Source organism: Hippoglossus hippoglossus, chromosome 22, assembly GCF_009819705.1.
Source record: "Hippoglossus hippoglossus isolate fHipHip1 chromosome 22, fHipHip1.pri, whole genome shotgun sequence".
NCBI lineage: Eukaryota > Metazoa > Chordata > Actinopteri > Pleuronectiformes > Pleuronectidae > Hippoglossus > Hippoglossus hippoglossus.
Window position 1 is genome coordinate 13,123,138 of NC_047172.1, and position 17,395 is coordinate 13,140,532.

Genomic DNA, 17,395 nt, shown 5'->3' on the forward strand with positions numbered 1-17,395 from the left:
TAGCTGCAGAAACCCTTCACACACCCATGATTTAGTTGCTTTTTTTGACACTATTATTGATCGAGCCCAGAGCTCGAACAATATGTGGCCTATAAGTTGTGTTATTTGCGTCATTAAGCTCCATGGAGTGGAATACGCTTGATAATCGTAGTTCATTAAAGATGCACTGTGTGAGACAAACTGAGAACATGTCCTCGCGCCGCAGGAGGTGCAGGAGACGCAGGGGCCAGCCCCAGCTCTGCCCGAGACGCGAACAACACAGCACAACACAGCACAGTGCAGACAGGAGGATCACACGCTAAATAAAACAGTCTCTCTTTCATCGCCTTCGCCACGCGGGAGCCAGTTTGTCAGCTAATCCCAAAACAACAGATTCCTACCTGCGCGTTCGCTGCGTCTCTTAAAACACAAATAGACTTTTAGTCTGTCATTATGTACAGTTTTATTTACAACTGAAAAACTCAGCAATGAAATCAACTTATACACATCTCTCTATCTGTTTGGTATAATGCATAAATTGTGTATGTACTATTGATTGCCATATATACATTAATGGCTTGCTCCATCAACATGACAACATTGACATAATTCTAAATGGTAGCACATTGTTTAAGTTCCGCTATGTATAAACATATGTTCTGTTACACTGTACATGAATTAACAGTCCAGAAGGCAGATATTTAAATATCAATATTTACATTCATGCATCCATCATTTCTCTCCTATAGGTACATGTTGGGGTATACTGTTAGCTAATACCTGTGCATGTTTAGATGCAAGCATGTGTTTTCCCAAATTTCCACAGTTTAGCCAATGACTATACTTAACCGACAGCCACAGAGTGCAGCCCACTCTCAGAGCACACTCATCTGCATGCACACTCATACACACACAGATGGAAAGACAGACAGAGACACGCACTCTCTCTTTCTCTCTCACACACACACACACACACACACACACACACACACACACACACACACACACACACACACACACACACACACACAAACATGCATGCATGCCCAGACACACGCAGGTTTAATGTAAAAAAGCACAGCAGCGTAGAGTGATGCTCCAGTTCAGCTCAGTTGTGTTTTTTTCCAGCGGGGATGTGGAGGATGCCTGTGACAGCACTGAGTCACACACACACACACACACATCCCTGCCGAGGCCATCCGCTGTGCAACCTGATCTCTGGCTATTGGCTAAGTCTCCTGTCTCTCACCAGTCACAAGGTCAGCCCTGGGCTCATGTCCCCTGTTTCTACAGTGATGGGCTAAGCCCCTCTTGACGGACAGAAAAAAGACCCCCACCACAACAAAGATTGTCGAATCCAATCCACAAAACACAGCTGAAGGCATCTCGCTGACCCCAAGACTCTAAAACAACAAGAATTAACAGATGACCGGTGATAGCACATTAACTTCTCGGTGGTGGTGGTGGTGGTGGTGGTGATGGTGGGGGGCTTGCTTTGACGTAACAAATGAAAAAACGGGGACTTGCGTACGATGCGGCACAGAAATAATGTTTTGAGAACACACATTCACAGAGCACATCGCAAAGACCCCTCGCACTTCAGCCGACGTCTCAGGGAAACAGAGAAAAGCATCATCAAACACCCAGAGACAAAACAACCGATACCAGAACTCTTTGCAGAGCAAGCGCGTTTTCTGCATCAGTGTCTCGACAAAGCGACAGCAGGCTCGAAGCATCGGAGCATCACAAATGAATTATATGCTTTATAAATTATTCACTTAAAAAAAACAGAGCTATCAAGAAATAAAAATGGATTCATCGAGAGGTTCAAGATTTCTCGAGATGCGAGTAACGTACAAGACAGTTCCTTTTTTTTTCCCGTTTGAGTAGAAAAATAAATTCAAAGGTAGATAAGTAAATAAATAGAGCAAATAAATAGATGAATGACTGAAGTATATTACATTTGAGCCTAAGTCTTCAGTGGCATTTTTGGCATGGTAAAACAACCATGTTGATGTTGCTGCTCCTCTTTTTTTTTTGTGTTTTTTTTGGTTCTTTAATATGGATTTCTTTAAATTGCATAGTCAGATGAATCCACATCTCAGAGCCAGGACCAGCAGGAACATCATGCCTCTCACAAAGCATCTGTCTCAGAAATGGAGAACCAAAGATGAACAGTGTGAGGATTGGAATATAAAAAATGTTGCATTCTCTGTAAAAACTGCATGCACGTTATGTATCGTATGTGTGTGTGTGTGTGTGTGTTTGAGGGGGGGTGGGTGGGGGGGGGATGTAAGGGGGCGTCCTGTCGAGCCACCCATGGGAGCGCGGGGGCTGCTGTATTGTCTGTTGTTCCGTTGCAGATGTCAACAGTGTGTGAGGTCTGGATCTGCGGCAGACTGGCAGACAGTCCCTCTCCAGCCAGCAGCCAACCAGCCTGTCAACAACACTTGCTGCTACTAAGAGCATACTGTTCAGCCTGCTGTGCCACTTTGGACACCATGGGGGCTTGTGGACCTTTTCTCTCCGTCCTTTCTGCCTTCACTTTTTTTTCCCTCCTTCCGTCTTCTGCAGCTCCTCCCGAGCTGAATGGTGTCTTTAGTCCGGGCGACATGCCAAGCAAATAGGGACGGTATTTGAATACCTCGGGTTGAAAATAAAACCCCTGTTGCATTCTGGGTGAGAAGGGATCGCTGTATTCGGGGGGGTGGGGGGGTGGGGGGGGGTTGAGGTGAGAGACGTACACGGTGATGTCACTTCCTGCGTCCACCGGGAGACAGTCTATACCACAGTGTTGTTGGTACCCATGGCCTTCTTCTTGCGGATGCTCATGGCGTATTCCCCGCGACTCGTCCCGTTCTCCTCTTTCCGTAGTGGTTTCCTGCGAAAATAAACATTTTCACAGAGTGAGGATGAGTTCCTTTAAAGGGAGAAGTGACACTACATTCGCCCTCGGCTAAAGGCCACGTCATTAAAAACGGAGTTTCTAGACTGTTAACCTTTGGGCTGATTTGATTCCTCAGGCTGCTCCGGATGGATACGCTGGTCTCAGCGATCCTTTCTAATAAGCTCAATGTTCAAAGGTCACTTTTGCAAGGAGACGGGAGGGAAGGATGCTTTGCAACACAGGGGATAAGGCAATTACCTACTCTGACTGGTAGATGCAATCTTCCTGCTAAGTAATGAGTGTGTGTGCGGCTCTTAAAACAACTTGGGAATAACATCGATACATAACCGCCTGGTGAAATTCCCTCTCAACGCTGGCTGTGCTTTAATGCTCGGCTCCTTTTTGAGAGTACGTTCTGGTGCAAAGTAAAGCGGCGACACATGATCCCTGTGCTGCTACTGGCCTGTGAAGAGCAGTATCATTCAATGCCGCCCTTTTCATGCACTCCTCTGTGCCTTTGTGGTTATTATATTTGTCCAGTGTACTGTGGCTTCTGCACCGACCCCCTCAGCTGCTCTCCCCTGCTTCGGCTTACGTAACTCGGAGACAGATCTGAATACAGTTAATACAGTCATTGTCCCACTCAACACTGTACAGTGCCTTCACTGGCACAGCGGACCCTTGAGCGACATCTTAGCTCAGTGTCTCCTCTCCTGAAAGCCGCGGCTGGCCGGTCCAACTTTGACGAACAGTCATTCTCAGTCCAGTCCAGCACAAATCGCTTTCCTTACTCGGACACGGTGCAGAGAGGGAATCCTTATAGGGCCAAATGAGCACATTTCACAGACATCATGTAATCCAATACAACGGCACTGCAATAAAAAACCTTCACTTTGTTTAGTTTCTGTGGAGACTGTGTCAGAGACGTGATGCTGTAAGTACTTTTTAAAGGGAGCATGCAGTTTTTGAAAGAAGGAATAACATAAACAGAAATGCAATGTTGCTTAATTCAATTCACATTTATATAAAATCTATGGGCTGTACCTTTAAGACTATTCTCTCTGTTACAACTTAATGTTGTTTCTATTAATATCAGTATTTTTCCATGGTGGTGGTGTCAATCCACTAAATATTTAATCATGCACACGGACACTCTATTTATTCACGATTCCTGAGCTGTCATCTCAATTTGTCAGCTGTCTTTTTTTCCCGTTTGATCCCGCGCTCTTCAGCCAATCTGATTCTGCCACACCTGTTATACAACCATCCCTCTGCTGTCAGGTTTTAAACCTGCTCCTGTCTCAGCTGTTTTCAGCTGTCATGTCAGTGCTGTGCTTCACCTCCGTGCCTCCACCTCCCCTGCTCATCAGAGCTCCTCAGAAATCCTGCTCAGCTCCACTCCAGCCACTTTTTGTTTTTTTCAGCAGAGGAATAACTCTCGTCTGTCGTTCATCCAATCAGGATGTTTACCGGTTTCACCATGATGAAAAAAAAATCACAGTGGAGTCTGAATGATGAACAATCTAGATATGTTCCCAGACAGGTAAGTTTTAAATGCCAATCAGCCCGCCACTTGGGTTAAGACTAAGATATATTTTATTACGACTGTGACATTGATTTCCATTTTATACACATTCATGGTCCCTGGATGACAAATCCTACTGAGTCTGCTGGTCTCCTGACTTGTAGCCACACCAGTAATTTCACATTTGTGGAGTTATGTGAAATGTTTCTACAATTATTTAATGGATTGGTGCAGACATGTATGATCCCCTTGGGTGAACTGATACCCCTCTTTCTTTTCCTCTGGTGCAATTTAGAAATTTGCATAATTGAATGTGTTTGTTTTTCTTCATTCATGTCTCCCTCAGGATGAACTGTGGTCAGTCCCTCACTTTTCAATTAGTGCCATTGTCAAGTCGACATTTACGTTTGCCTGAAGACTTTGTTTTAAATTCCTGTTAAACAAATTGGTTTTGTGATTTGTTTGTTTCTCAACAAATGTCAGCATGCTAAAATATAATTGTAATACCTTACGCTATATCTAAATACAAACAACAGATTTGATTGGCCTATATGATGACAGTCGACGTAACAATTTCCCAACAGTGAACTTTAATCATCGTGATTGCCCTCTAGTGGTTGGCTGCAGTACATCTCATAAACCCCACCTCCTCCATGTTAGTGATTGGGACACGGGCCAAACTAAAAAGTCAAAGCGCACATAGAATGAAATTGTCTTTCATTTTAGGTGATCATCACACTGACGTTTGGTCAAATATTTATTTTCTATATTTGATGCTATAAAAATGGGGTGAAACATTGATTGACAGCTGAAACTGACAATACCACAGCCCCAACAAACGATCACCACTCTGCAGACTTTGGCTCTAAATTAAGTTCAGGATAGTGGCGCTCGTGTACGGGATATTTTAGCTTCAACAGGAGGAAGTGAGGATGCGTCTTCCATCTTTGTACAAGCCACAGTCTATGACATCAAACCTACTTAGCATCAGCATGTCAGGATTTTCATTGTGAGCATGCTGAAGATATTAGCCTAGTAAGCTCCATATATCATAATAATCAACCTTTAGCATGATAGCATGGGCGAGCATGGAGCATTGCCAAAATGATACAAATAAAAAGTCATACAAAATAATATTAACTCTCTTCAATTTGAAATGAAGCTAAATCAAGTGTATTGAGCTTTCTTGTATTGCAATAGTCTCAGATTGATTTTATGCCTGATATTTTGGAGTGTTGATGTATTAATAAGATGTTAACCAGTAACTGTTGCCTAAAATAGACGACACTGCACTGCAGACAAAGTTGCAAACAAACTGTGAGGCGGTGACTAAGACTTCCTCGGGGACAGTCAGCTGTGAGGGGTCGTGTGGCTCAGGACACCGGGGACACATGCTGGCCGTGTAGGACAGATGCAGCTTGCCGTGTCCCTGTGGGACCCGGGGAAAGCCTGAGACAGGAAACCGTCCAGCCGCGGGGTGGAAACACATGCTGCTGCGGGGGCGATGATTGGATGATTCGGCTGCAGCTCTGGGAGTTGGGATATACCAAAGTTTTCTCTACGGGACAGATGATACTGTTTATAGCCAGTGTGGGAATTCTTCCCCTCAGAACAGTGAGTCACTGCGGACGACATTAATTTAACGTTACGCAACGTCTCTGCAGCTCACTAATAATTTTAATTTAGAATATTTTTGATGGGTCAGTTTTTCATGTCATGCTGTAAAGTCTGACCCTGTTGATTTACAGCCTGAAGGTGCTTCAGCCCTGTTTATTTCTCCCAGGATGTAATCTCCGCTCAGACTGACCATGTCGCTTGGGGCCACCATACAGGGCAGAGCACTGGGGCCTCAAACCAACCTCTACCCAGACGTTCAATAATAGATGCCATGCTGTTGACACATGGCAGGTGGCAACACAGGACTTCACAGGTTGGATGAATATTTCATATCAAAGCTGTGCAATCACAGCGCACTCTCCTGTTTGAAGTTTGGGGAATGGATCACGTCGAAATTGGGACATGTGTTGAGCTGTTTACAATTACTCCAGCCATCTGGATATTAGAGTTACATGCCATGGCTGAAAGAATAAGTATTAGAAAACAGACTGTAAAAAGCTGTCTGCAGTTTTGATGCTGCTGGTATAGTCATTTTTGAAAATGCAACAGAGGAGATTAATAATGTATCAGTAAACATTGGATTTTAAAGCATTTTGTTCCTTTTATTGTATCTGAGGTTGGAGAGTTTGGGATGTGGTGTATCACCCTTGGACAGGACCGGCTGTGATGTGTTATCCGTCTTTGGACGAGCCTCCCAGAGCGGGAAGTGATTGGGAAAAGCGACGAGCTTCATTAGTCAGTTGGGTTGAGTTTTGTTTGTTTTGGCTCCTTCCATGGCTGACAGCCCGGACCACAGCAAAATGTCTCCTGCTTCGGATGGCACAGCAACACTGAGACCCAGCGTGTGTCTGAATCCTCTTCTCTATGCTCGCACACACCAGCCTCCCTGAGTGCTGTGGACTCTGAATAGAATCGTATGGAAGTGTTTCTTTCTTCTCTCCAGCCCTCTTTGCTTCTGACAGATGACTGGCAGACAGAGATTATAAAAAATAACAAAAGGCCAGGAGGGCTGGGACCTGCAGAGCTCGCTCCTCTGCTGTCTGTGCCGCTCAGGCCTTGGCCCTCGGCCAGCTGATTTTCATTGGGAAAGCCCGGAGCACTGAGGGGCTGGAAGGGCTATATATAACTGGCTGTTTTTCTCACTGACAAACCCTCTCTCACATTGTTATTGACCAAGATGCTCAATTACTGCCGTTGCTTGCTTTGCTAGACATCATTTTATCCGTCCTTCTCTCTGTGTTGTTTCCTCTCCCCTCCTCTCAGGAACAATGGACGGTCACAGAATCCATGACAAATGTTTGAAGGAACCACATTTTCCCTGGATTCCCTGGCTGGTGACTAATGAATGTGTAATAAGGGCAGTCTGGCTGGACCTGTGTATTTCTCCCCTCTCATTCAGAGTGGAGGGCAGCTTGGCGTGGCACAAAGTCTGCAGTCTAGAGCCCACAGAGCTTCAGGACACGACCCGCTTGCATGTATAAAAGATGTGGCCTGTGACTGAATGACTGCGCAAATTAATTCATAAATAATGACTTGGGTTTGGGGCTAGAGCCCGTATTGCAACAACACTTTCCTACCACTGCTGCATTAAAAAAGGTGCCCCTTGGCTACACAGGGGGCTGGAGAATTGCCATAATGAATTCCTGAGCCAACTACCCATTACTTCCACTGCCTGACTTTGCCTATTTGTTGTTTAAAGAAAGGAGAGATAGAGTTCTGCTGAGGAAAGCCATATCTGGCATTGGGGCTTAATAAATCCCATAAATATAATATGGTAGGACACAAAATCTATTTAAACATGCATAAATAAAACATAAAAGTCGCTCCCTAATTAAGCACACATGTCTGTGGCAGTGTGTGAAAGTCTGTGTTTATACCATGTTTTATAGAGTGTAAATATGCCACGATGATGTATGTATGTATGTTAAGATGCTGTGTGTATATGGATGGGTGCACACAAGTATCCTCTGCATGCTTCTCTGTGCATGTGCATGTGCATGTGCGGGGCTTTGCACGATGTGGATGTGTGTGCATGTGTGTGTATGTGTGTGTGTGTTTGTGTGTTTGTGTGTTTGTGTGTTTGTGTTTGTTAAATGTCTGGGAACATTACCATGGATGTCAGAGTGCATGTGCGACATGGTGCTGCCTGAATGTCACACAGAGAATTGGGTCTGGTTTGTGCTGCAGGCAAAACCTCACGCAGCCTTTTCTCTAATAAGCCAAATGGGAAAAACAGATCCCGCTGCAACGGCAGCATCTTGGGATTCCTCTGCTCGCCTCGTGCTTTCATGTTCCTGAATCCAGCAGCATTTCTACCAAGCTTTATGCAAAACAATAAATTTAAACATGGTAATGTTACCTCAGGTCGTCATGCACCTCGATAAATTAATTGAGGATAGAGGAGGTTTCTGCTGGACTCACTGTAGTGGATCTTTCTCAGTGACGTTTACAACCCATTCCATTACCTAACCTCTGACCTGAGTGTGACCCAGCAGGGTGATGACAGGGTCAACGTAGCCCCCCGCGCCGCTCTAACACGAGGCCAGGAGAAATACTACAGTCTCCCATGGGTCACATTACACATGATATGTTGAGTAGCCAATCTGTGACAGTTCCCATTTCAATTTGTCATCGTTCAATATATTTAGGAGTAAGATTTAACTGAAATACAACAGGAAAAGAGAGAAATGACATCCAACCTCTTGATGGCCTTGTAGCAGATGATGATGGCTGAGAGGAGGAACACCAATGAGGCACAGCCCACCGTTCCAAGCACCGCAATGTCCATCTCCATCCACCAGGGCCTCAACAAGGGCACCATGGGCTCCGGCACTTAGAACGAGAGAGAAGAGGGGAAAGGAGGAGAGAGAACGCAGAGAATGAATTTAATGAATGTCAAACAAAATACATTACTATGCTTTCAATGCACACAACACCGACTTTAGCCATGTTGTTATATCCTGAGTGATTGCATTATACAACACAGTAACAGAGCAGCGTTGAAGTGATTCTCTGACTTGGGAAGTAGCCGTTCTGTGGCTCTTAGGTTCAACGTTCAAAGATATACAACCTGACACCATGAATCATTTAAGGTCCCGTCAGCCTCCTCTACACCAGCACTGTTGTAAACACCAATTTGTTGCAGGAACCTCCTGCTCTTCCCACATTAGATCCGTGGACTGAGGCCACTCACCAGGAACGTTGTATAACATTATGTGCATCAGCAACTTAAAGTCTGTAATGCAGAAACTTGCCTCCTCTCTTTCTGCAGTGTTTGATGCTCCCCCCACATCTATAAATCAGTTTAGTCATGTGCACATCAATCTATTGGAATGCCGATTTCTTCCAGCTCCATGCTCCTGAGGAAATACACCGTTCTGTATATGCAAAAAGGCGAACTCCTAACTCCTGCATGTATAGTGTTATTCTGTTATGAATGAACGAAAGGGTTTACACCATGGCAACAAATACTCCTCGGTAATGCCGTGGACTAGTTTCCAGCACAGCACATTTCTCAACGGAGCAAATAACAAGGCGCTGCTCTTCCCCGGTACGGCACACCACATCATAAGTCACTATGAATTTAAAAGCTCCTCTCAGCCAAACTTCCATTTTAATCCTGCATTTTGTCAACGGCTGTAGGATTTAATTCAGTCAGTGGCACGGATCTACTCTATTGTGACGGAGCACCCTCCTTTGAAAGGACTTTGGAAACCATTTTTAAGCACATGGGGCGCTTACTTGCAGCGCCAATTTCCCCAAGACTTTTAGCACATAGATAAGATCGCAGCCATTGTCCCAGTTTTTTTTGCCATGCATATTCATTGCATTTTAAAGACTTCAGTTTAAAGCGAAATTTCTGCTCTAACCACTCTGCAAATTGGGCTACTGAGGGAGCATCAAGATAATTATGTGCCTGTATAGATTAAATTGAAAAAGGGAGGGAAAAAAACTCCCTTTTAAGTGAATTATTCATGGCGTCTGCACCATCCACAAACATTTCCGTGTAAAGTTAAAAAGGAATGGAAATTGGCCTGCTTATCATACTTATCGTGACACGCTGCTTGTTGTGGAGGCACCAGATCCTTGTGGATGCAGAGCTCCACTCGTGCATTGGCGGTAAGTGGGCATCCACCCCCCCCACCCCCCCCCCTCGCCTCCACACACAAACACACACACCTTAGTTTACAGTCAGATGGTCCTGGCAGCATTCATGCAGTGACCTTGACAACAATCACAGATGGGTCTATAACTCTCGATTCATAGGTAGCTCACATGGTGAGTCAGGGGAGGAAAAAAGGGCGGTCCATCTAAATTGACCAGACAGAGAGAAAAAGGAAAAAATTCATTGGACCTGATTGATTAAAACCTTTACAGTGCTGTCTGTTGAGACTTTGGTGATGAAGTGCTCCTCCCTATTCATAACACTAAGGGCTCGGGGTTGAGTGATTCTAAAGAGTCACAGTAATAGCTCAGAATGGCTGCATCATCAGCAACGCCTGTCCCATATTTCAGCGCACTGTTCATTAAGGTGCTTGAGACGCCATACAAATCATCTCAACTTTCAGCGAGCGGGGGCCCGGTGAAATATGTTCACCTATCTGTCAGTGGATTTACCGTTTCAGAGTGGAGGAGGAGAGACTGCCGCAACAGGCCACTGGATCCACACCGATATACTGTACATGATTTGTACACAGGGACTACCACACACACATCACACACACACACCCTTATTGCCGGCAGCTCAACTTCAAAAACGAAGCTGGAACTACTGTGCTGCTTCATTAGCCCCTTATCTCTATCAAATTAGAGCTAATTTAATTAACTCATCTGTGTTTTAATCAGGGGTCCTCCGGGGGAAACCCTACCACTGAGCCACTGAGCTTGGCAGCCCAGCAGGCTTGGATTTCACAGGCAGCTGGGTACTCCCCAAGGTCAGACCCGGAATAAATTAGTCCTGTGTTCAGCTGTCAACATCCTGCTGGCTCTATCACACACAGAAAACCAAGGCCCATGCATGGGCACTCACACATCAACTCTCAGGGGAGGGCTTGAGGGCACAATTCTTCTCTTTTGCATAAAAGGAAAAACTGTTTCTTCAGACTATTGCTCGACACGTGGCTGTAGGGAGTGAGATCCAACTGTGGGGTGAGAGTGGAAGGGGTGAGGCAGACAGACTTGGACGGAGACAGGTGTGAAAGCCTGGGTGTCTTACCTGAGGTGACCAGTAGCCGCGGGGGAGGCGGGGGAGGTGGCGGTGGAGGCAGGGGAGGGTATCTTCTACAGTGGCATGCCAGCTGGCACTGTTCACTAACTTTCTCCGCCACAGTCCGTGAGCATGACCTCTGGAGTTCTCCCTTATGGCGAGGGAGAGTGGAAGAGAAAGAGAGAGACACATTGAAATGGCTGAGGCCCTGTCCTTCAGTGCATTACTCAGAAGTGCCATCAGCACAACACTGTGCAGCACAAATGGAGACTCTTGAACAGCTCAGCAGCCTCTCATTTGGCAACACCGTGGACATCCTCTCAGCATTCTCTCCATATCGCAGCTCCAGTGTTTGTTGTCACTGGGGCTGCTGGTGTATGTAGTACATGCACAATAGTAGCACGTCTATGGCTGCATCAGCCCGCTCCCTGGAAGAAACCACCCACCAGCAGAGTGGGCAGCAGGCTGCCCCGAGGAGTGTGCGTGGGCGGACTTGGAAACTCAAGCAGATCACATTACACATGAACCCTGGCAACAGTGTGTGCGTGTGAACAACAGCTCACCACTATCTGTAGGCAGCAGCAGCACAGGGGCAGAGGTTAGAATACTCATCACTAGCATATGCCTGCCTGCTGCAGGGATCCTGGTGGGATAACTGAATATTGTTATCATAAAAACACTACTCCATGTTCCCACCACAAAGAGAGATGAGTGTCTGTGTGTGGATGAGAGTGCACTTAGATGTAATTCTCATGCCTTAGTGGAAACTCTGCATATGCATGGCCGACGGTATTTAAACACACATGTGTGCCATGGACTGGCGACCCCCACATATAGTGTATGCACACAAGCAAGGGATTATATTATAACTGCAGCTAAATGTGTGAGTACAAGTTTTAAAAAAAGACAGTCAGCACCACAGTTTTAACCACAGTCCATCGGCAAATCAAACTCCAGCTACATTAGTGCGACCTCTCCTCATGCGTAAAGTGACAAGTGGCGCGCCCCGAGCCATGATCCTTACCTGGCATGAGAGTAAAAACAGTGAGAGGAGGCAGTGACCGAAGAATAAAGGCCAACAACTTAAAGTGAATGGCATTAGATCTTGGACCAGCATTCCTCTGTTGTCGAAGATACTAGGCGGCGTTTCCAACAGATGAATGCAGCACACATAGGCTGGAAGTGTGTGGGAAATAACCATCCACCCTGTCCACTTCAGCGCAGAGATCTGTGACAGGCGTCCCCAGAAGTAGTTTATAATGCCACAATCATTTCCCGTTTGAAATCCCGTTGTCGGTAGCATAGGACAGGCGAGCCGGTGGAGTGAGTGAAGCAAATGTTCGATCATTCACATGTCGAAAGTAGTTCTTCTCTTTTTTGCTTTCTTTCTTTCTTTCTTTCTTCCTTTCTTTCTTTCTTTCTTCCTTTCTTCCTTTCTTCCTTTCTTTCTTTCTTTCTTTCTTTCTCTGGCACTCAGACGGCGACCTGGATCACGCCGGTGGTCCGCGCAATGTGAGGGCGGTGGATGGCCCGTACCTTACATCCCTCCTCGGCTGCGAGCATGAGTGCAAATGGGCCACTCAAGCCATCGAAGTTGAAGGAGAGAGGGGGGAAAACACGGAAAGAGAGAGAGAGAGAGAGAGAGAGAGAGAGAGAGAGAGAGAGAGAGAGACAGACAGACAGACACAGAGAGAGAGAGAGAGAGAGAGAGCGAGCGAGCGAGCGAGAGAGAGAGAGGGAGGGAGGGAGAGAAAGAAGAGATCCTCAGGAATATCGTGCGGCAGGATTCCTCACATCTCCCCCTCAACTTATCTGGGCTGAGCGGTGGATGTGCACGGGCGCGTCCGGAGCGCAGGGGCTGAGCCGCGGGTTCACAAACTGATGCCTCCCGCTCTGTGTGCCAGGAACGCAGCGGGCTGTGTCACACGGGAGCGTCAGCATCACCACCGGCGCGCACTGGATGCTGCGCGCACATCAGCTCGTCCTGGCAGCGCGCAGGGCTCCTACAAATTCACCCTCCTCAAAAAAGTAACTCCCCCCCACCACCACCACCACCACCCTGCTCATCCTCTTCATCCTCATCACCCCTCCCTTCATCCTCCCCAAAAAGAGGGAGAGAGATAGAGAGGAGGAGGGAGGGTGATTGGGGGAGATGTGGTCATTATGAGGGCGTTTGTATCAGTTGGCTTTTATTTTAATTTTTTTTGGTTTTGCTTGTTTATAGTTGTGTGTGTGTTTTTTTTTATTTTTATGTTTTATCATAGTGGTCCAGGCAGGAGAGTATAGCCCACAATGATGCGTGGAGGAGGAGAGTGCGTAAGGATGACGCGTCAAGTGGAGGGAGAGGGAAGAGATGGAAGAGAGAGAGAGGGAGAGAGAGAGAGAGAGGGAGAGAGAGAGAGAGAGAGAGAGAGAGAGAGAGAGAGAGAGAGAGAGAGAGAGAGAGAGAGAGAGAGAGAGAGAGCAAGACGCCTACCGACTGAAAACATTGCCATGCCCATGTTTGATTTCCCAGCGAGAACACTCTGTGGTCCAATGTCCCCAAGTAGGCCGAGGGAATAAACACCACTGATGTAACCTGGCATTCACTGCTTATATAGTGCTCAACAACAAAGACATGTATAAGATATTCATGAGACATTTATTTTTTTAAACTCAACTTTCACTTTATTTTTGCCACTTGCCGTGTAGCCTATATATCACCATGCTGATATAGTTCATGGGAGGAGATGCTGTGTAGGCCAGAGGGTAAAGAGTGCGGCTGCGATGGGTAGTTTTTTAAGAGCAGAGTTGCATAATGTTGTTGGTGGTCCTCACTCGGCACAGTTATGAAATTACCCCACAGCTCACAGCCATGGTACTAGAGAGCCAACGTGACAGGCACAGTTTACTGGGGTTTAGTTAAACACTGTCAGAGGGAATCAGACCTCATCTTCTGGTGTCAATGATAAGTACCGAGAAGAACGTTTGTATGTTTTATAATATTTGCATCTGTATCTGTTATTTGACGTCACCACATTTATAAAAAATCTCACTTAATAAAGTCTCAGTGCTGATTTAGTGGATCACACTTTTAGTCAAACATTTAAATCACAGTCTCCTTATCCCACAGTTATGTAAATGACATTGTTTGTCTATTTTAGAGTTCTTTTTCCTTTTTTTTCAAACAATCATGACAGAAAAAAGTCTGAAATCCAGCAACAAGGTCCACGTCTGGCTAGACAACCCAAGCACAATAGGAAAAGACAAAACACAAGAAACAACACAACAAAACAAAACAAAACAAAAGAAAAACATTATCAACCCCCTATTATTTTACAGAATAACATTAGATACCTGATCCAAATTCAACTTTTGCAAGAACAAGTGGCGTCAATCTCTCATATCCATCGTTCAGGCAAGGACTGGGCCCCAAACTCGATCAAAAAGACCTTCTCTTCCAGCCACGCTGTAAGTCCCTCTCATAGCTTACCATTGCACTTAATACCTCTATCCAGTCCTTAAAAGTGGATAAAGTAGAAGACGTCCAGTGGCGCAGGGTTATCCTACACCCTGTTAACAAAGCTAAGCGGCACCATAATCTCTGGAGTTCTGACATTTCACTACAGTCTGGTATAATCCCAAGAGACATATTGCAGGATTTTTCCTCCTCATTTTTCAAGAAGGAAATGATTTCATCCCAAATGGTAGATCACAGCTTTAAAGCTGGAACAGCTAAGTGATTTTTCTATTCACGACTGATAATCTAATTTCAAAAGAAGAGTCGTAAGATCCAGCCTGTCAATTGTGAGGACCTGCTTCTTTTCACTACATCAGAGTAATGGTCATAGGGTCTTTTATTGTTTATTGGACAACACAGGACATTTAGAGACATCGACTTGAGCTTTGGAAAACTGTGATTATCCATTTGGACAGTTTTTTGCCATTTTATTGTCCAAATGGATAAAAATCAATCTGCAGTTTAAACACAAACCTATCTCCTTCCTTATCGTGGAGATCTTTGTTGTGGGCGATCTTGTTTGAAGGACTTGAACAGGGGGTTTCAAGCCTTAAACCTGAAACGTCAGTTCTGCAGGACAGTTTCTCCTCTTGTCTCCTTTCTGCTCAGCTTGTACGTCTTTATTCATGTTTCACAAACCCCACAATCATATGTGCTCCAAATCTTGCTCGAGAGGTGAGAGCCAATTGTGTCACAGCCTGCTTATTCCAAATAACACAAAGAGCATCTCAGCCAACTACTCAAACAACTTTGGATTAAGATCAATGGATTCAGCATCGAGCCCCACAGCCTTTTCCTTGCTGCCGAGCATTTATCACATCTCTTGCCTATCAAAAAGCTCTTCACAGACAGTAATGGGGTGAGCTCATGCACACAAGAGCCGTGGATGACTTTTAGAGTGGAAAATCCACAGCTGCTGTTAAACTGCATTTGCACATATACAGCACAATGCAGAGTTTCTGATGTACACAACAAGCCTGGGTTTGGCATATATATATATATATATATATATATAGTGTGCCCAGCGGTTCAGCGCGTCCATCCGCTCCTATACAGTCTGTCCCAGTATTGATTATCTGACAAGAGGAGAGCACTACATCCTCCAGGTTACTTCCTGCTGCCTCAACTCATTCCAACAAGCAGCAGTCTGCCACAACATACATCACGGCCCCTTTTAAAGTCAGATAAGAAAAGCTCTTAATAAAATTACTGAGGTCTTTCAGTGTGATTATTTTTGCCGAGAATAATCAACAGTGTCTCTGTAAGCCAACAGGAGTCAAAACAAATTACTGGCCTCGAGCAGAAAGAGATTTTAAAAGCTCACGTCAAGCATGGAGTATTAATGTTCTTAGAAAATCACTGAGCTGCATCTATCTTCATCTGTTCATCTCCTTTATTGGAACAGGCCAGTTGGTTTTTATCACTGTGGAGGTAGATTGCCATCTAGTGGGAAAGTCTGGCAACACATGACATTAAGTTGTTCCATGCAAATGTATCACAGATTAATGGCACGTAAATTAATAAGCACAATTTTGTGTTTACTCATAAAATAAAAAACACTGAAAATAGCACGGACACAGTTATTATGAGAAATTACAGTATTGGGTGAAGTTGTTTTTACTACACAAAGTCACATAAAGCACAATAAGAATAAGAATAAGAATAAGAATAAGAATGATATAAAATGTTATCTCCACACTGCATTCTCGCAGTACTGTCTTCCTACTTATTTTAAATATATACAGCTTTTAGTTTATGATATGTTGACATGATTTCATATTTTACCAAACGTCAACAAATCATAGAGGAGCCAAATAAGGAATACATTTCTCCCTCTGATGTCTTTGTGTCCATATTGTCCTTCGATTCATCCGGATCCAGATCAGACAGTGTGTTCGGAGTGAAGATGATCCATTGCTCCTATTTACTGGGAGAGTTCTGCGGAGGTTTTTCCATCACTTTTACACTATCTGGCCACTTTATGTGATACACCCACACAGTCTATTACAATCCAACACAACCGTTCTGCCATAAAGTCTGCTGAGGTCACAAGTTTTAGAGGTTGTCGTCGAGGTTGTAGTCGTAGAAGATGGTGTTGTACTGGACTGTACTCAAAAAAACTCCTCTCAGTCCACACAGTCGAGTACAACACAAGCTTTGAATATGATTTAAGAAGAAAAATTAAATGTGAACATTACAAACTTCAGAAAGGTAGAATTAATGGCAGAGTTGCTCTCCTGAATTGCAATAGATTGTATAGGTGTATAAACTGACCACTGAGTGTGTATTTATTACCACAGGTGGGTCCATACATAGTTTTTTTTCCCATAGCCAGAAGACGTGGGATTAATTAGCACTAATGAGCCAACAACACTGCTGTTGAGTAGAGGTTTGTTTTTGATGTGTGATTTTAAACTAAATCACACATCAACGTCTGTAGACGTGTGTAATGCTACACACATAAAATCTCAAACCACCCCCTGATATTTCCCCATTTATTTCTTTGTTCCATTTCACTTTGCCCTAGAGAGCTGTTATCTTTATGGATCGGTGCACTGTATATGGCTTTTATCTAATTTTGATGTATGGTTATAGCTCGCCATATTTTTTATTTCCCTTGCTCTGGTTTATCTTCCGTGTATCTTCATCTGGTCTGTCTCTTGTGCTGCTGTAATACTGACT

At 44.8% G+C, this 17,395-nt stretch overlaps 1 protein-coding gene across 2 annotated transcripts; it reads right to left on the reverse strand.

The window, feature by feature from the left end:
* Positions 1–423: 423 nt before the first annotated feature.
* prima1 (proline rich membrane anchor 1) lies at positions 424–13,282 on the reverse strand. 2 transcript variants are annotated; one of them, XR_004612628.1, is made up of 5 exons: positions 12,239–13,282; positions 11,224–11,365; positions 8,708–8,840; positions 970–2,860; positions 424–932 (listed from the first exon to the last, which is right to left on the reverse strand). XR_004612628.1 is itself a non-coding variant. In XM_034575542.1 (4 exons), the coding sequence occupies exons 1-4, from the start codon at positions 12,560–12,562 to the stop codon at positions 2,761–2,763; spliced, it is 699 nt and encodes a 232-aa protein (XP_034431433.1). In that variant the 5' UTR covers positions 12,563–13,282; the 3' UTR covers positions 424–2,760. The 2 variants fall into 2 exon arrangements, 1 of the variants encoding a protein (XP_034431433.1); XM_034575542.1 differs by having other exon boundaries at positions 424–2,860.
* Between the last annotated feature and the right edge of the window lie 4,113 nt (positions 13,283–17,395).